This window comes from Chroicocephalus ridibundus, chromosome 9, assembly GCF_963924245.1.
Source record: "Chroicocephalus ridibundus chromosome 9, bChrRid1.1, whole genome shotgun sequence".
In the NCBI taxonomy this organism is placed as follows: domain Eukaryota; kingdom Metazoa; phylum Chordata; class Aves; order Charadriiformes; family Laridae; genus Chroicocephalus; species Chroicocephalus ridibundus.
The window spans coordinates 38522325-38542358 of record NC_086292.1 but is presented as its reverse complement, the minus strand read 5'-3'; the positions used below and the strand labels follow the sequence as shown (position 1 = coordinate 38542358).

Here is a 20034-nt window from a genome sequence, read left to right as displayed (position 1 = left end):
TGAATTATTCTTTTTTTTTTTACCCTGCGAATGGTACTGGTTTATAGCAAAGAAATATGAGATGAAGTTACTGAAGTTACTTCATTGCACCTCCCTCTTCGTGTTAATTCTCATAAAATGAAAAATCTCTTGCTTTTCCTAAAAATGGGTAACCCAGCACTGCCAAGATTTATGCAGGGTAATCAGCTATTCAGTCTGAGATTTCTCTAAGAATTACAAGCTTTGGCCAATATTCATTTTCAATTTGCAACAATAACAAAAAAGTTTATGTCATGATATTTTAGGGGAGTTTAATTTCTGTAGGATAACTATATGTGGAAAATATTAAAGGAGGTCAGTAAACATGCAGTTTTCACACATCGTGTCTACAGGACAGCTTCGCCACTGAGTTAAGCCAGTTAAGCACTGAGTGCCAGCTAATCATTCTTCTCTCATTATAACAAATTGCAGAAAGTTATAGTATTTCATGAATGCATGTGAACAAGAGACTATGGTTCCAAACACGTAGAAGAAAATCCTTAAATAAAATAGTTTTTATGCACTGGATTGCCTGAAGCTATTGAGTGCTTGCTGTGTAGCCGGCTGATCTGGTTTGCACCTCTGCTGAAACTTGAGGTGAGACCTAGGTCTTCTCTCCCTTAAGTTACAGGCGTTAGAAGCACTGTATATACCTACAGCTGTAATCAAGCAGTTTCTCCAGCTGACCCAAGAATACAGTTGGCTTCTTTCAGATGCAGCTGCGTGCAGCCCTTAGCCAAATGGATGGGTCATCATGATGAGGGGCCTCTGAAAGGAGAGGGATATGGAAAAAAGGCAAGAGAACTGCCAAAGTGCCTCCCCCAGCAAAGCAGGCTGCTGTAGAGAGTAATATTAAGTGCTGTTGTTTTTTGTATAGCCACACTAAAAAATCCAATGGAAAACACTCAAAGACCTAGTCAAGATGTTTATACACTCTTCCCCTGAAGATTAAAGAAATTATTTTTAAAAGGGTCAGAGGCTTTATTTGCAATAAAATAATGAATTCCAAATAGAATACTGCAGTGTTAAAAACACACATTCACAAAATCAATGTTCAGGGTGTTAATGATTTGTGGTTTTAATTTTCACCCACTTAATTGTCTCTTTTGGATTTTTTTTCCCCTGTATAAATCCTAGATTTGTGAGGATGGCAAATCTTTCCTAATCTATTCCACACTACATAAGTAAGGAAGGCCATAACAGCTCTGATCATTTCTGTGGAGATGCATATGATCTGTAGCATCAGGAAGAAAGGCCAAAACAGCTCTATACTGCCTCTAGGCCCTCACCTCCTCCTGAGCCTGACAACTATTAAACCAGAGACTATGGACCAGAGGCCACTGACAGGTGGGGATCTGGTAATTTCAACAGCACCTTTTCAGATCTTTGTATCACCTTGCACTGGCCATATTTCCTTCACATAGGAATTCTTCACTGCTTTATCTGTTTTAGAGCTGCTTTGTGTCACTGAACCCAGCTTAATGGATGGGACTCAAACTATATGATTTTGTTCCAAGCAAATATGGAGGTGATAGCTCATAAAGGAAGGTTTACGAGCTAAATTTAGTACATAGGGATCTTGAATTTACTGCCTCTGAGAAGACGCCATATCAAATCTTTTCAGCTGACAATCTTAAAATGTTTCTGACTCACTGTCCATCCTATAAACTCAGTCTGGAAAGGCAAGATGATGTATCTACTTTTCATAAATGTCTGAAATAGGCGTAGCTTCATTGCTGTAAATGAGGCTAATTTGATTGCATTGTTGTATCTGATGTTTTAAGTTTGTCGACATTATATTTGCATGCATTTTAGGAACTTAGAAACAGGAGGGAAAACAGACATTTTTGTATTAGACTGTTTTTATTCCCCTCTCTGCTCAAAGTAGACCTATGGTTGCCTTACACCTGGAGGCTGTTCTCCATGTAACAGTACACTAAATTCCTTTGGCTCATGCATCTCAGTCACTTGGAGGGCTGTTGCAGAAGATATAAAAGTGGTAACAGCCAGAACATCCTTGCCTTCTCTGGTTGGCAGGCTCCTGGGAGGCATAGCCAGCCCTGTGCTTAAAAAGGTTAAGAGGAATGGAAGCTGGAACGTGATGCTGATTTTAATAAGGACTCTAGGAGACTGAACAGATGTACAGACCATTAAGCTTGACTTTACTGGGCAAACTGTGAACAACTTTAAAAAAAAGAAAAGAATTGGTAGGCACATGGGTAAGCATGTTTGGTAGAGAAATCATTGCTGCTTTTGCAGACATCACATTTCGCAAACCCATTAAGAGTTCCTTGGAGGATGCAATGAGCTTGAGGATAAAGGTGATGTAGTTGATGTTGCTGGTGCTACAGCTCTAAACTAAGCCCCATTTCTTTACCCGTGAAGTTACTCTAGAAATACACCATTCATGAGCACTGTGGCTAGAGGTTTTAGGAATTATTAGCAATTTTTAGAGTTGTGTTCTACCATCTTAACCCAAGCTGTGGAATCTCTTGGACTGCTAAAATGTTAATTCCTGGACCTACAATGGATTGTGTGTAAATAGAGTTGTTCTTGCATGCAGAGCTGTGGAACTGAGGAACTGAACAGAACCGAGAATTTTTAGATTTGGATTGTAAGTGAGCAGCATTGAAACAAACTAGATGCTATAATATAATGGATTTAATCCTCAGATTCCACATATGCGCTCTATTTAGCGGCCTCACAAGGGCCTTGAGTAAGACTGGCTCTTAAATCTTAGGAGTATTTATTTTCATGATATCTTACACAGAGAATGCACAAATTTTTTTTTAATAGTTTTCATTAGCACATGTAACTGCCAAGATTCGATTCTAGGTTTGAACACCAACAGATGGACCTAATTTTTTCATTCAGATGAAACAACAAACTGTCATCATTTATTGTATGCTTGATTAATGTGCTTTGGTGTTGTCTTGATAACTTGAAGTAGTGGCTTTTCCTTTCATAATAACACATTTTGTAATATATTTCCTTTTTGTCTCAGATACAGACTTGGCTCTGGTCATTGACGCAAATGATAGAGTAAACTCAGCAGCACAGGAAGATCCCAATTCTATTCTCACTGGCATGCCAATGCTGGAACTCTGGAAAGCAATAAAAGGTACTACAAACCAATGACAGAGTTCAGTACAGTCTTAGTTATGATACATTAATTTCTCACAAGAAAAGTGACAACAAAGAGAAAAACAAGAAATGTCGTTTCTAAATTGATGCCTCACAAGATGAATATACACAGGCACATGTTTAACTGAAAATGGCCACTGCCTATACAGACAAGGCAGACCTTTGCAGGAGCCTAGAAAAAGAATTGCTGGCCATTTCCATAAGACCATCCATATGTTGGAACAGCTACAGTATTGCACGTTACCTTGCTGGCTTGAATCTAATGTGTTAGTTTTCATGGACTTTAAAAGATTCAAGACTTCTTGTTTCTTACCCTGTTATATTTTTTTCAATGGATTCTCCTTTTAAAATGAGCAAAATCAGATAGGCTATGCCTATGTTAGAGATTATACTGCATTTGAGAGTTTGGCAGTGTAGCTTTGTTGGCAAATTCCCTGGCAGCTGCTTCAGGCACGGATTTTAAACCAGTTCCCCAGATAAAGCAAGCCATATTGAAGGAAACGAGGAAGCTTTTGGCAATGTAAAGGCTTCTATGTTATATTTTTTGCCAACACAGTCATGATAGAAAAGAATGCAAGCATTTTTTGTACTCTTAACTGACATAGGTATGCAGATTGAAGCCAATATTCTAACCACACTTAGACATGTGTGAGGTTATAAGAGGAAGTAGCTTGATCCAACTGCTTCAAGTAGACTGAGGTGCTTTATGCGATGTTTCTGAAAACTGAAGTTGTATCAAGTTGCTTCCTTGTCTGCTGTAAATATGAAAAAAAAACCCTGACTCTGCAGCACTGATTTGGCCCAAAGGACGTCTGTGATCAGAGAAAGCTACATAGAATGTTTCAATACTAATGACTATAAAATGCAGGTTCAGGTCAGCTGGAATTCATGCTGCATTTGGCAGACAATTTAGTCATGAAATTGAAGTTCCAAAAATAGTTTTTGAAAGAAATAAAACATTTATGATGTTCCTGAAATACAGAATTTTTATTTAGCATTAGCAGAAACATTTGAAATTAAGCCTGTAGTTTCAGCTTGAGCAAATTTTTTTGCTGGAACCCAAAGTATTGTTCTTCTGTAGAAAAGATGCTAAGGATGCTTTTTTTTTAGACTTACAAAGAGTCTGATTCTGTTCAATTCATTAGCATCTGTCTCTAAAGCAAATCGTTTCAGAAATTGTACTAAAGCAGACCTTTAAGCTGAGAGGGTAGCATTCAAGTATGATTAAAAAAAAAAAGACTCACTGATTATATGAGACACTTCAAAATGGAGTGCATCCTAGGAATGTTTTTTATAATTCAGATTTTAATTGAGTAGAAATAAGGTTTTCCATATGGAAACCAACCTAAGTCATTATGATGAAAGCCTCAAGAGTCCTAAAGTATGTTTAAAACCAGGAATTGTAGACATTAACAGATATAGACGTTAATATGACTAGAGATTATAGCCAATCATTGTTGATAGCATGTCTGTTGAAGATGATACTGAGACATAAAATGTCGCAAAAAATGAAGTGTCCATGTTATTTACCTCACAGACAACTTGTTTTATTAAAGTTATGTGTTATTCCAGATCATATGCACAAAAGTGTATTCTCACAGAGTAAAGGCCAGGTCTTACCTCAGTTTTGTAGGACAGAAGGTGTATTATAAAATTTACAGTTATATTAATAGGCTTACCTGCTGTTGTTGGTAATAAAATTACCTTGAAATAGAATAAAAACTAGCATAAACCAAGGACTTTATAAACTAATTGTATATTACTAATAAAAAACCAAAACATCAGAGAAACACTAACTCCGGCTTGATTATTTTATTCTCCAGTAAGTAATCAAGACAGCAAAGAAAACATCACGATGCATTATATGTAATGTGAATTATCCATCAAGGGCCATATATGTGCATGTTCACTGTGGGTGTTCATGCACACAATTGCTTGAGGCAAATGCATTTTTGTTAGTACCAGGGGGGTGTGCTCTGGCTCCTTTCTCCTCTTCTCTGCTAAACAAATGGTGGAGCATGAACCATGGCATTTCGTCTGTGCGGGTGAGTCAGAATTTCTGTGTAGTTCAACACTCTCTAAATTTTTCTTTGCAGTTTTACTCTTTTAATTGGTTTGGAATAACCCGTTTACTCCTTTGGTCTCTTTTGCCATGCCATGTTAAGCCTGGATGGATGTGCTTAACTTTTTTTTCCTTCAAATCTAATACTTCAGTGCTGCTTAGAGATACAAAGACAATGTGATACTTTACGAGACAAGAGTAGGGAACTACACTAGACTCCTCAGCAGTGATGTTCAGAATGATGAAAAGGTATGAAATATTACTTGTTTTTCCAGTGTATTGTTTGGAGGGATAGTGCAGGTTGTGCTGGGTAGTGCATCCAAACTTAACAAATGAATTCCTAGTGAAACTACTCATCTGTGTACATTAACAAGCTCAGCTATATCTTTGCATCTAATTAAAGTATACATTTGCTCTGTATGTATAGCAGTTTATTCTTTAATTTTGTAAACTCTGATACCACACTTTGATTTTCTTTGTTCCCTAAGACAGAAACAGCATAGAAGAAAATCTTTGCCTTGTGTCCTAATGCATTTATCACTAGGGGCGAGGTATATATTTATTCATATTTACACATATACACATACTTCTGTATAGCTCTTCTATCCCTGTTGTTGGAAAGCAGAAATTTTACCATCAGAACCTTTGAAGCAGTACTACTCAGCCTTTAGATTACATGCTGAGTTCTACTGACTTATGGGCCCAGCTTCCTATGTAGAGACACGTTATTCAGAGGCAGAAATGAACTACAGGTAAAGGTAAGTGAAGCACACAGATCACAGGTCGAGTAGGACTCAATCTTGAGTATACTGGTGTGGAACATTCTCTTCTGTTCACTCTTCTGTGGTATGTTTCTAAACACCCTATTACGACACCAGTGGTCTGAAAAGTCAGCAGTAAAATCATAGTTGATTTGAATGTGACAACAACACCGATATTGCTAAACTTAGACAAAAATTTCCATTTTCAGTGAGATGAAAATACAAAGTCTGGTTTGCATTAGAGAAGTAGTTCCTACCTCTTGCTGTGGGACTCAAGAACTATTTGGTTATTTTTCTTCTGGCAGGTAGTGGTAAAGAAACCACACCGCTATGAGTGTTTTTAAAGTTTAATGTTATACACTACTTTCAAAATTCTACAGCATCTGATTTCTCTTCAGAATCCATAAAATGGCAGCAATGTGTTACCTTTCCTAACAAGTGAACAGGAAGAATGTTGTAAATTTTTCATATAAACACTTACTCTGAATTGTTGGTATTCCTAAGTGTCACCAGTCAAAATCAATGTTCTTACTAATGACAGGATTGGAATTTTACTAAAATAATGTCTCTTAAGACAAGGGATAACAGTTCAGGAATTATGTTGAGTTATTCAGTACTTTAATGGGTAACCTCTTATTTTGGTATCGACAGATGAGTGTCTTACTGCCAATGATCTTTTCATCTTAGTGGGAAAGCTTTCCTGTTTTAATGTTGCTGCAGTCACTGTTAAGTTTTGTGTCACAAAACAGGTTTGATGAATTCAGCTGATGCGCAGCTTTTTGGAATACTTTGAGACACAAGTTAATGGTACCTGGGAGTGTATTAACTGCATTATAGTAAATGATGGGAAACCAATAGGAAGTTTCCCCCCCTCCGTATTTTGGTATTTTCAAAGATAGGGATAGCTGGACTGGATTTTCACATCGCATTACGTTCTATATAAATACACTATGACCATCATTTATGAAGACAGACTGATTTTTAAAGCATTCAGGCAAAATACTGAAACTCAGTGCAAGAGGAAAGTGAGAACAGATCGCTGCATTACTCTGCAATTGGGCCTGAAGAAGTCTGTGTGGAAAACCAGATGGACTCAAACTGAAAAAAATTTGCAAGAAGCAGTAGCAAAGGATTTAAATCAGGTGAGATTACAAGTGCTTTGGAAGTTTCTGCTGTGGATTCCAAGTTGCCATCTCTTTTCAATCTCATTGTATCTTTACCCCATGGACTGACATGACCCTTTATTCAACCTAGGCTTGGATGACTTTTGTGCTACCTTCCAGGAAAGGAATTGTTTTTTGCAGCTCCCTCTCGTATTCATTTTGAGAAAAGGATTAAATCCTCCTTCTGACCAAGCCTACAGGCATGCTAAAGTGAAGCCACTTCACGCTCCTGGCCAAACAAAGAACAAAAATACCCACAATAAGCAAAAGCAGATGGCTTCAGTGGCAGGAAATGAATGAGCCAGACTGCAGGTAAAATGGTTCTCTGAACACATTGCGGAGGTTTGTAATGACAGGTTCTTTGTTATCTGGGGCCTCCCCACAGGAGGCCAGATGTCTTCTGTTGTGAAAGGAGATAGATAGAGACGCTCTTCCTTTTCCTCCCCCTTTAACTTATGGCTGTTTAAGTTACTGCTAATGGAAGTGGAAGTCTGTTTTCCCCTTTGCTCTCTGATGTTTTTGGAAACAGAAGAGATAGTTAGTGAAGGGGTATTCTGATATGAAAGAAGAGGACCAGAACTGGCCTTTACCTCCCCATGACCCTCATTTTAAAGAATAGGGAGGTCAGTGCTGCTAATTGCACTTGAAAGGATTAACCACTTGATCGCTTTCATTTGGTGGAACAAAACTATTCTTTAGTCTCAAAGCTGGAAAAATGTATCAGCAGTATTGAGACACTGTCAGTGCAAGGCGGATGACTTGGTTGGTTTGGCTTCTTAAACCAGTACTGAAATTAAACAGAGGATTTAAGTATTTTTACAGAGGGGAGAGAGGAGGAGATGGGAGAGAAGGGGGAACTACATCTGCTGCTCAGACAGAACAGATTTGCAGCAGAAGTAACAATAACCTTTTTCCTGCCCTCATAAAAGGTTATCACAGGAATATCAACAGACAATAATTAATTACGGATATAAGATGTGCCTCTGTCACTTGGTATAAGAACGACTCTTGCATTACACTGAGGTTGCACTGGAAGAAAAAGAATCTGAACCCAATTCCTGGACACAGTGTTCCAGATTTAAAATCTTTTCTGTACATTCATTTCACCTGAGAATTAAAATTAACTTACTTTTGGAATAGATTCTTAATTCCCATTGTTCAAATAAAGTGAGGTACACAAAACTTAAATTTGGAAACCATTTTTAACCTTATGAAACTATTTTCCAAAAGTAACAAAGAACAGCTTATATAAGCTTTTATCTGACCTCTGCTTCTTAAATAAAAAAACATGTTTTCAGGGAAATGTGTCTTGGAAGTAACTCCCCCGCCCCCCTGCCCCGATTTTTCTCTCTGGTTCTTGTAAAACATTAGGTCAGTGGGTTCATTTTATTTTTGTTTGTTTAAAGTGGGTGAAAGTTTCCTTCTCAAACTATTATACTTGTGTGATTTATTTTTTTTTTAAATATTACAGCAATCTTTGTTTAAGAAATACAAGAACAGATGGAAATGTCAAAAGACTATCAAAATTCATACCAAAGGAAATAGCATTAATCATTGTAAAAAGCCAAAATAACCTCTCAATAGCAATAAGAACCAAATGAAAAAGAAATGTGTTGTTTCAATAGCACTGAGACATGACTGCTGATTTCCCTCATTGCCTGGCACATGAACTCACAATATACTGAACAGCTGTGCCATTGTATATGTATATTTAAAATCAATCTTTCTCATTCTGACTTCAAGCCTGGGTTTCTCATGGTGCTGTTATAGTTCATGCACATTTCATTACAGTCGTACCTTAACTAGCATCTCTTTTTGCAAATGCAGGAGGTGTTGTCCACTGAAATGCATTTTTATATGCATTCACTTGTGCAGGTAAGCATACAGATCTGAAGATAAGCATGACCCGCAGAGAGAGTGTATTTGTATCTTGTGTTTTAAGCAGTATTAACTTTGATTTCAATATCTTGAAGCATTAAAAAACATAGTACAGATCAGTTGTATGGATTGCTGTGTAAGCATAGAAAGATTTTCTTGAAGTGTTTTTCAAAGCACTGTTTCTGTGTTCACCAAGGTGCGAGGGTGCCCTCCTGGAGAGTAGGCTACAGGTGATAATTTAGCCAGATTTGTTGAGGAAAATATGCAAGAAAAAAAATCAGAATTTTTGTTTAAAAAATAATCTATTACAATTTTTCAACTGGGTCACTTTGACAAGATTTATTTTTTTCTTAAGTAACACACTTCTGAGAATATTCAGAAATATTTATCCATCTTATATCATGCCTCTAATGAAGCATTTTTTTTCTACCTTAAGACTTTAATTTCTACCGTGTATTTTACTAGCAGAATATCCTAGTATGATAACAATATAGTTGTATAACTCTGCCTGTAAATATATAGCTTAGGTCTATTACCCTCTGGCAGCATTAGCTGTACTGGTATAGCTTGGCAAAGACACACTTGTATAATTACATTCACATGTGATGACTCTGCCAGCAGTGCTAGACATACCAGCCAAAATTTCATCAGCATAGACAAAGTCTTATTTATACTGTTCAAATTTGCACTATTACTGTAGGAAAAAAACCACAGCAGATTCGTAGTCTGCCTTATTTAAGGAAGTCTTGTCAGAAATGCTGTGGTTGGAACCACTTTCTTCCCTATTTCTTGTCTCTGCAAATTATGTTGTCTTAGGTCATGCAAAGAGATCTAAGTTTTCAGACAACTCCTACAGTGCAATGAGCCCTTTCTGCTTCTTAGAATAGAAGTATGTGGCATTGATAAAATTTTACTGTCTACGATATGCCATAGTGACACTTGTTAAGTTAGTGTTACCCAAAATAATAATAATAAGCACTTAACTAAATTAATTTCTTTGAAGTACTCTAAAATTATCCAAGAAGTTGGGAATAATCTTAATATAACAGTATGTGATTGGCGCTACAGAAATCATGCATTGTCTAATGATGTTTAGAGATCGCTATTTTGTATTACTAGGACAATTTTCCAGAATGAATCTTGAAAGTACGTAACTTACATTGTATTAACTTAATGTGGTCTTTCATTTCGTATTGGTGCCCCGCCCCCTGCCGCAAATTAAATACCATCCCAATAATTTTAGTAAGCTTTTGATGTCATAAAAGTGAAATCAGTATTACTGGGTAAAACACAAAGAAAACACCTGAAACAAAGTATTATTAATAATAAAAAGCTAGCATGCTAATTCCTTTTTACAGTTAGAGAGATCACTCCGTCTGGCAAGAGGGGCCAAGTCCTCCTATCCCCCCCTCAGGAAATACTCTTGACTGTGAGGAGTCTATTGGGTCTGGCGCTTCAAACACAACAATATTTAGCAAAGCATAACCATTTTCAAATCAGACTGCTCATCGGCAGAGTTCTACAAACTCGTGTGCAGGACATGAGGTCTGCAGCTTACTTTTGGACAAACACTGTAGCCATTAAGAATACAATCTATTTACAGGTTTCAGTTAGATAAAAATAGTTACATTTGTGCAGTTTATCATTACAAAAGAAACAAAATAAAATGCAGTGTTACTTACCTATAGACAGACATCTTACTCTTTTCCTGCACAACACTTGGCATTTTTAATCAATGTGTACATAAATGAAAAGAAAAAAAGCAGATTATCATATTGTCCTTTGTAGTTCTCTTTCAAAATCTCCTGATGATAGTCCACAAGGAAATAATAAATTGCTTCTATTGTGGAAAGGTATGTATCTGGCTTTCCCTTCTGATGACGCCAAAAGCAAGTTTTCCTTGTCTTCAACTCAATTTGCAGCAACCCTGTCAAGAAAAAAATATAATGGATTAGATTCTGTGGATTGGTGGATGGAATGCCAAACAAGTCTTTAGTTTTGTTTTCTGACTTTACTACTAGCCTGTGTACAAATAATTTCTCTTCCTTTACCTCCATATTTCATCTGTAAAACAGAGGCAATAATTTTATCCTCCTTTGTGGACCACTTTGAAATTTGATAAAAAAGTGCTGTTAGGTTCTAGGTTCTCATCCTCATATTTTCAATTAAAACTTACAGGTTATCCTTTCATTTATAACAGCCTCACAGCCCTCAGGAAATTGCAGGGTCTCTTCAGATGGGAAGAGTGAAACCCACACCTTCTAAAGGCTTATCAATGTTCATTAAAATGATTAATAAATTTCATCTTTTGCAAAGCTAATACCTTTCAAGTGTAAAACAGAATCTCTCAGACTGTTAGTTTTGCTAAACTGAGGAACATTTGCTAAGAGCCAGACACTTTTCACTTATGCTTGTTAAGTAACTGAAATCTTACTGGGATTACTCAGGAGTAAGCATGACAGAATCTGGTCGTTAATTTTTAGAAACTAAAAGCATTCCCACCTTGAGACGAAAGAAAGGAATTTGGTCTCTGTATGGCATATGAAAATCTTCTGTCTACTATAGTCTCTGTAACTGTTTTATTATTCAGATGAATTTTAAACATGTATCTTCCTTAAGATGCACAAACTACTCAAAATTAAAAATATCTTAATGGGTAACACCTTTGTAAACAGGATGGACAGCTGGATTGCAAATAGTGTATACACCTGTCAATACCAGGATCAGGTTGTAAAATTATCTTTCCCTAAATGTTAAGATCAGGTACTAAGAGTGTGTCATGGCATGGTTTAGTAAAAATAATAATAAAAAAAGTAATAGTATAAATAATACGGTTAAGACTTGCTTGGAAGCTATGGACAGAGAAGTTGTTTCAGTAAGGTCCAAAGTCAGGAGTGCAAACTGGCCTATAGCCCAGCACTTGTAATTCTACGCTTTTTACCTTCAAACTAGGTTTAATTCTTTCTAGTGTGATTGCAAGATGGTGGTACCTATGGTGGCTACTAAGAGTCTAAGCTCTTACTAAGTGGGCCTATTGTTATTTTAATTATACTGTTAATTTCCTAAAGAGGTAGGAGCTTGGAAATGGTATTTCAGGCAGGAATTCTGCTCCTTTCCTAATTTTTTAGATTCCCAGGGTTTACATACCTTGGACTCACCTTGCCTCTGCTATGGCCCCCTTCATATGTTATTTTAGAAAGAATGTGGAAACTCATGACAGAAATCCCACATTTCTTTGCATCATACCCCCGAGTGTAATTTTTGAGGGAAGAAGAAAGATGAAAATGTGAGAAGAGGACAAGAGATTTGTCAGAAAAAGAGGATGAGTGGAGTTTACCTCAGAGAACATTAACTTACTGCTGTCAAATATCCCAGCTGTGCATAGGCAAAGGCTCCCATTTTCTTGCAAAAATGAAAGCAAGCACAGAAACTTAAAAACCCCCAAAGAACTAAAGCAGATGTATCATTCAGCCTTGTACAAAAGAATGCATAAGTCATTAAAATAAAACATTTGACTAATACAAAGTGGATCAAACTTACAGGAAAAAATACTAAAGCAAGCTGTTCCTCTAACAACCACGTTGATGTTGCCAATAAGCTCCATCACTCATAAGAAAGTAATCATTAACATTGATGCAACTGTTTCCTTTCTGATCTAGTGATCACTTTTAATGAAGTAATCAATCCTAGACATTACCAACTTTAAAATATTTCCTGTCTTTAACACAACTGATTGAGTTTTGCTCTCTAAAGATATATTACACCACTTTTCCAAAAAGATACAGAAGTATTTTTTTGTCCAAATTTTCTTTTTTTTTTTTTTTTTAAGATCGATGTACTCATTTGCTTTCTCTTGCAGTACAATTAGCTATATTTACTCTCTATATAAATGCAGGCTTACAAAACAGAAGGCTTTTCTTTACATTTTTTTTGCTTCATTAATGTTTCCAGTATTCTTGTAAGTGCATCGTTCTGAAAAAGTATGGCAATTACTTTTCATTTGGTATTATGAACACTCATTTTTGAACTTTAATATATGAGAAATGTTTTGTTGGATGATGACTTCATTTGTAGTTGAACTGAAAAATGACATCTCTATTTTTCATGTGTGTATAACATAAAACTTTCATCAGTTTATGCCTAAGGAAACTCTGCCCCATTCGTCTTGGAAGGCAAAATTGCAAGCTCTAAAAGGAGTATTAATGCAACTTATGTCCTTTCTAACAGGCACTAAGCAAAGCAATGAATGCGCGGGTTATGCTCACTCTTGTACTTGCTGTATGGAGGGCAAAATTCTGCTCTGGGTGTGGATAAAAGACTGATGTGCATGACACTAGTCACACCTTACAGCAATCCTGAAAGGTGCTCAAGAAAGTAGACGTCTGGAATACAGCTGGAACAGAGATGAAGTTGTAGAAAGGAGGGAAGAGTCCACCAGATCAGGATTTACATGGGGTAACTGCAAACCAGTCTTTAAGAGCTCCAAAGTAACAACAATCACAAATTTTTGACTAATATACTGCATAAGCACCCATGGAAATCTTCAGCTCCTCTGGCTGCTTGTTTCTTTTCTTACATTCATCCTTTTAAAATAAGTTCCAAATGCTTTACAGTAACTTGCAACATGCAATTAATCTTTACAGTAATTCTTCAATTTATTTGCTAGAGTATGTTTTGTGTTAGACTAAATGCTTAGTAACAGGATTTTAATTAGCCAATACGTTATACTAACGTGGAATTCTTTAATGAACTGACTAGACAGCAAGGCAACAGTCATCTTGCATGCAAGAAGCCTGTGAAATTCCTTGTAGGGCCCACTGCAAAGCAGACACTAATAAGCAGTTATATATATATATTACATATATAGCCTTGATAGCCTGCCTCCCAGATAAGTGCACCTTTTTCACTAATGAAAGTATTTTCAAACTCCTATTTTATCTCAAAGGAAGTGGAATGCTATTGCTGAAATGTTTTATCTTTTGTGGTTTTATTTAGAATACTTAACTGTAAACTTCTTGTAATGAACCTCAGACAAAAAAACCTTTGCAGAATTACAAGTTTTTGCTTTCAGAGATGGGTGGGCGTGGAGGGCAGCAGGCATTCCCCTTTTCTCTGGAAAGTAGCAAGGTCATTGGAATGACCATGAAACAAAGAACTTTACTAGAAAAAGAAACGAAGCCGTGACATTCTTGTGCTGTATCTCCTAGATCCCTCTTTACACCTTCTCATGGCCTGTCTGCCGCTAGAGTGTACAAAAATTCTCCCCGGGGTCTCCTGGAAAAGCACATAGGCACCTGCATAGGAAACCTTTCTGGCTTCCTTCAGAGGTCATTCAAACTACTGTTCTTCTATTGTCCAACATGAGAGCTTCCATTCTGTGAGACTGAGGAAATTCCTTCCAATAGAGAAGTGGGGGAAATAAATGTAAATGCTCTCTTAATACTAGTCTTATCATTTTGCAAAACAAATTATACGGAATCTTTGGCTCAAGAAGTCTTCTATAGCACTGAAAGAGGATGTTGAATCTTTCATATGTACTCAGATATAGGGTTAGGTATACGCTTACGTCATGGTCAGGTCTGTCATATAGATATATATTTCCCTCAATCATTTCTGTAGCAATAACATCTCAATATCAACTTTTTTTTTACCTTGAAGTCGTTCATCAGTTATTATTTTGTTAGTTTGATTCCAGGTACTGTCAATGAATATTATTTTCTTCAGTCTAGTGCCTTCACCCCTGTTGTTTGAGATGCATTCATTTAGATTTTCTTCTTCTTCTTTAGGTTCTATTTTTGCTTGCTTAAGAAGTGGCTCTCTGCAACAGTCATCGTCCTTATCACAAACACCTTTCTTACTGTATTTTTGGAGATGGAAAGCAATATCTTTTACCGAAACTGAATTGGGGCCAGGAAATACAAGGGCTATCTAAATGAAGAAAAGAAAGAAATCTGAGTGTCAACAAAATGTAATACCAGGAATTGTTTCATTAAAGAACACAAACATGTAAGTCATATAAACATTTAAGACGAAAGAGTATCTCTTAAAAATATTCTATTGTCTAAAATTACAAAAGGCTATGTTAAAATAAGTAATAAAGATACTTATTAGAGATCTTAATTAAATGTTGCCTCCATGCCTCCACTACCAATTCTAATACTTTTGTAAAAAGGTTTTTTTCAGCCAAGACAATGGTGTCAGCCCTGAGGAACTCCAAATTATACTTGTCATTGCAATATATGGGGCAGGAAGCCCATAAAGAATAGTTTCTTAATTTGATTCACAAATTTAAGAACAGAAGGAATAATTTCTTCTGTCCTTGTGTCTATTGCAGGTCCCACAAATATCTTACATGAGGAAAACCAGTGATGGCCTCACTTAGTATTTTTTCAGTAGCTTACTGCAGCATTCAGAATCTGTGACTTGGAAAGCCTGGACAATACAAAGTCACTGCAATCTCTTCCCACTTTTGCCTGCCTTCCCCGTTGCTCTTTCTGCTTTTTTTTTTCAGCTTCCTGCTTCTCTGCCACTTATGCTTTCCTTGATGGCTCATTCCTTGAAGAAAATAACATCTCTCTGAAATAGGTATATTATCCTGTTCTTCATGTAGTCAAACAATAACAAAAGTGTTAATTAATCAAATGTGTAAATACTAGATTTCAGATTAATCACACCATTTAAATGAGCATATAAATCCAAGTTCATAGCTCACTTTTTTCAGGCTCTGTGCTGACTGTTACAGACAACAGTTGCATTTAAGTAGGTTTTCTCTGTAATAGTGAATGTTAAAAATTTTAAGGAAGCTTAAACACCGGAGCTGCTGAATATGATGAGCACAACATCTAACTGCTGTTTAACTTGCTGTAAGTTGAATACTTTCATATGTTTGGGCAAAATACTTACGGTACACAATGAATCAAATTAGCCATTATCTAAGGTGGTAAGCATAGGAAATCCACGGGGGTTACATAGTGCTACAGTGTTTCCAGGCTTTGGAGGACAGACCATAACCACTGTCCAGTTGTAGGCCCAAGTTTTGAGAGCGCTCAAGATGGAGCGGACTAGATTAATAAAACAGTGCTTTCCTCCCGCTCCCTCCCAGCAGAGTGCAGTACCACTGCAGGAGGAAGTACAGAAGATACCTCTGCATCTCCCCAGCACAAAGCCCTGCTATCTATACAGAATTTCTTACTTCGTGTCTTTTTTCTTTGTATTCTGGAATGCAAGGATATTTATAAATTGTAACGTCATCAGGTGCCAGGAGCTTAGCATGCACAGCAGTGCTTTTGCCATCTGTTTCATTTGGGTGTTTAATAATGTCAATCTTCAAAGGCAACTACAGTAAAAAAGAAAAAAAAAGCAATATGTATGATCATATATACAGGAAAAAATTTTCTACAAAAAATCAGGCAAAATCCAGGAGAAATCCCTATGAGCATGTAATTAAGACATATTTGACAATTTCTGGCAATGTTTTTGTTTTAATAGGTTTAGAACTAAGCTAGAGACAAGTGATAAGAAGCACCTGTTACATTCTGTCAGTTCATGTAAATACCTACGCATGCAATAAATGCAATCTGGAATGCTGCAATAGTAGTGTGGTAAAATCTCAAGAAATAGTATCAATAAGGTAAATAAGACATGGTCTTAATTTGAGCAATATAATAGTCCTAAATATGAATACTTACCTGTAGCAGGTATTCACCCTATTGCAAAAATAGCCATTTCAATGAAAATATACCTAAATCCACTAGGTCAGTTTTTCAAAGTATTTCTAAAGTATTTTTACAATGCTTTCAAAGTACAGAGTATCTTCAAAATGCATTTTAGTTCATGAGTGATTTTGCAAACTGTCTCTCAGTCCTCTTTGATGGTTTCTCCACGTATTTTAGCTGAAGGGCATTACATTTGGACTAAATGACCTTTACAGGTCCCTTCCAACCCAACGCATTCTATGATTTTTTATTCTTTACTTATATTTTAAGAGTCGTTACCTGAATTATACAACCATGATATTTAGAATGGCTTTAAACTCACATATTATGTAAAATTCACTCTTGGTTATGGACAAATCATATTTTTCATTCACGATATGCTCTGTTCTAGACAGAGTTCTTAGAAACTGAAGAATGAAGGTAAGAGCACTGTCAAGAAACTTCTAAGAACTAAGTGAAAACAGTCATTTGCATGAGAAGCTGAGTGATCAGCTTATCTTTTCATCTAGTAGATACATGTTTACGTGAAGACTGGAATATTGTCACTGTTTGTACATGTAATTCCTCAGATAAGAACACTAATTTTATCTAACTGTAGTTTATTCATACTTATAGCTGTGTTGAAGATGAATGTCCATAAAGAATGAGTCAGAAAAGAAACAGTCACAGACAGACTGTCTGTTCTGCGTCCTCAGTAACTAAAAGGCACAAGAATATTATGAAAAATCCATAAGAAATACTAACCTTCACAGTTGGAATTTCTTTGGTTGGTACAGTTTCAACAGGAACAAAGCATGTATAACAATAAAACATCCTTGAACTACTGCATTGAGGGCATTTTGATCTCCCACTCTTTTTTGCCTTTTCAAGTACTTCCTGCGATGCTAACTGCAATTGTTGAAGTGGGTTATCTTGAAACGATGATGGAGTCTGCAATTCTAGACTTTCCAAACATTCACTAGTTCTTTTTGGTCCTTGAGACTTTTCTTCATTTAAAAGTGTAGATGAATTCAAAGACATGGTTAGCTGAAACAGATAATATGTTGTAGCTGTTAAATAAAAATCCAATATACTATGAACTAATTTATTGGAAATGATTCTGTATGATCCCATTTAGCAAAAAATGCTCATCAAAGAAGGTATTTACTATAGCAGAAAGAATAATAAAATCATCTGATTTAGTTGATATAGCACCAAGAACTCCAAACAGATTTTGGGAGAGCATGATATAAACAGCTAGAAGGAACTTGAGATCTGTATGAATGTACATTAAGAATAATTTTTCTAAGATAAGTTACCCCACTCACCTAACTCATGCAAAATTATCTTTTTTTCTCTTAGTAGGATCAGTGCCTAAAAGCTTGTGAAAACACTGATAGACACTATTTACCTGGATGAGTAGTCCCATTAGTCTTCAGCATGACTATTGACAATGAATTAAATGTCTACATGACAGAGAAAAGTTAATTGTACAAATTTAGATCTCTATCCTGAAATTTATTGTGTGTGGGCAAACCAAACTACCTGAATGAAATCCCTGTTGACAGAACTTTGTGGGATAAAAGAAATCTTCCAGGAGCAAGTCTTGAGACTGAAAGATTAGTCTCAAGAGCTAAAACATGGCTTTGGTGCTCCATATCCTAGGTAGTAAGAGCTGACCCAGTCTGGACTCATTCTGCAAGTTTCTATTTATTTAATAACGTTGATTTTTTTTTTTGCAGGCTTTCTTCAGGACAGATGTTGTCTTACCCTCTCCAGCTGGCATAAAGTTTTCACTGCGTACTGTGAGTTATGTATCAGAAACATGACTGTGTACCCATAGCCGATCCAGATAGAATTAGTATTGCTGTGTGCAGAGGTTCACGGTCACAGTTTTAGCGAAACCCTTCTGACTAGATCACTCAGGGTCCTCTCTGGACTTCAAAGCAGCCCGCAGTCAGGAGCCTGCACAGCCTGCAGTAGTTATAAACTGCCTTTTGCACTCTGTGCTGCATGACTTAAAATGAAAAAAGTCACTTCACTATTTACTTTCAACTAATTTAGGTTTACTTTTTCGTGTCAGGGATCACACTTGTGAAATGAATGTAATAAACCAGTCATGTTTAACAAAACCAAACAAAAAATAATTCCTGAGATGTGATCCAAAATTAAGTGTTTAAATAAAACCAAGTGTAATTTAATTGAAAAATAACAAAAACAAAATACTTGGCTAAGTTTCCAATAAAAATTTAAAATTAATCCCAGAAAAATTAGTTGTTATTTTCTAGTAAAATTAAATACTCATGCATGCTATGATACCTTCCCCTCTCCCACCAACAATCTCTAAGTTTTGAAAGGTCAGGGATGTCCATTCTAATAAACACAAAAGCTAATATGCATACAAATTTTATAGCGCGATTGGCTTTTAAATATCTCTGAGATAGCGCATCTCAGATTAACCCATACTACTATCAAGTTTCCTCAAGTAGCAAAGAGCGCGAGAGGCCCTGTAATTTGACGTGAATTCCCGGCCTGCCAACTGATTTTCTCAATATAGTTTCTCAATATAATTTCTCAGTACAATGAATGTGGTGTTCAACTTTGACACCCTGAAGCACTTCCATTATCGATACTGGCAAGTGAGATACTGCTTTAATGGCACAGGAAAACCTTTGTGGTCTCATAATAACAGCAGTGAAAATAGGGTATACTTTTCCAAAAAAAAGATAGCAATAGAGTTTATACAGCTTTGTAAGATCCAAATCCCGATTCAGACTGAAAATTTTAAGACTGTAAATTACAATTCCATCAACAACTGATCTCCAAAACCCAGATAAATCACTGCCGCTGGAGGGTCACCTCCACATTCCAACCACAATTCTATGACAACTTAAAATCTCAGTCAGGGCAGGTCTGTCTGCCTCTGGGTCACTGCCGTGTGCTCGCCCGTGGCTACTAAGCCATATCAGGCCTCAGCTGGCGGCGGGACCAGCTGCTGAGGCGGCATCAGATGCCCTCAACCTCCAGCGATGGGGAGATGCCCAACACCGCGGAGAGAGCTTTGCCGGGCTGCCCCCACGCAAGGCCCCGACACCGCCCGAGCGCGGCCCGGAGGGCCGCGCTCCTTCTCCCCGCAGTGGGGCGGGGAGCTCCGCACCGCTCCGCACCCGTCCTCACCCGCTCCCTCGGCTCCAGCCCCTCGGCGGGCCGGCGCTCGCCCCGGAAGGTAGCCCGCTTCTTCCCCGGCCCTCACAGGTCCCGGAACGAAAGTGTCGGGCTCGGCCGCCGCGGGGAGGAGGGGACCGGAAGAGTGT

At 37.1% G+C, this 20034-nt stretch overlaps 1 protein-coding gene and 1 pseudogene across 3 annotated transcripts; one reads left to right on the top strand and one right to left on the bottom strand.

The window, feature by feature from the left end:
* The window catches only part of LOC134520275 (NAD(P) transhydrogenase, mitochondrial-like), an 11410-nt pseudogene extending 8254 nt beyond the window's left edge, over window positions 1-3156 (top strand).
* On the bottom strand, window positions 2907-20034 carry DTWD1 (DTW domain containing 1). 3 transcript variants are annotated; one of them, XM_063346327.1, is made up of 6 exons: window positions 19898-20034; window positions 17486-17767; window positions 16219-16362; window positions 14678-14954; window positions 10709-10953; window positions 2907-3122 (listed from the first exon to the last, which is right to left on the bottom strand). In XM_063346327.1, the coding sequence occupies exons 2-5, from the start codon at window positions 17759-17761 to the stop codon at window positions 10724-10726; spliced, it is 927 nt and encodes a 308-aa protein (XP_063202397.1). In that variant the 5' UTR covers window positions 17762-17767; window positions 19898-20034; the 3' UTR covers window positions 2907-3122; window positions 10709-10723. The 3 variants fall into 3 exon arrangements, with proteins under 3 accessions (XP_063202397.1, XP_063202396.1, XP_063202394.1); XM_063346326.1 differs by lacking the exon at window positions 2907-3122 and adding an exon at window positions 3133-9250; XM_063346324.1 differs by lacking the exon at window positions 2907-3122 and having other exon boundaries at window positions 3133-10953.

Coding starts and splice junctions, on each gene's coding strand:
- DTWD1 (XM_063346327.1), bottom strand. CDS start 17,761: ATGTCTTTGAATTCATCTACACTTTTAAATGAAGAAAAGTCTCAAGGA. Junction 14,955..16,218: donor ACAAAGAAAAAAGACACGAA/GTAAGAAATTCT, acceptor TTCTTCATTTAG/ATAGCCCTTGTATTTCCTGG. Junction 10,954..14,677: donor AACTGATGAACGACTTCAAG/GTAAAAAAAAAG, acceptor TTTTCTTGACAG/GGTTGCTGCAAATTGAGTTG.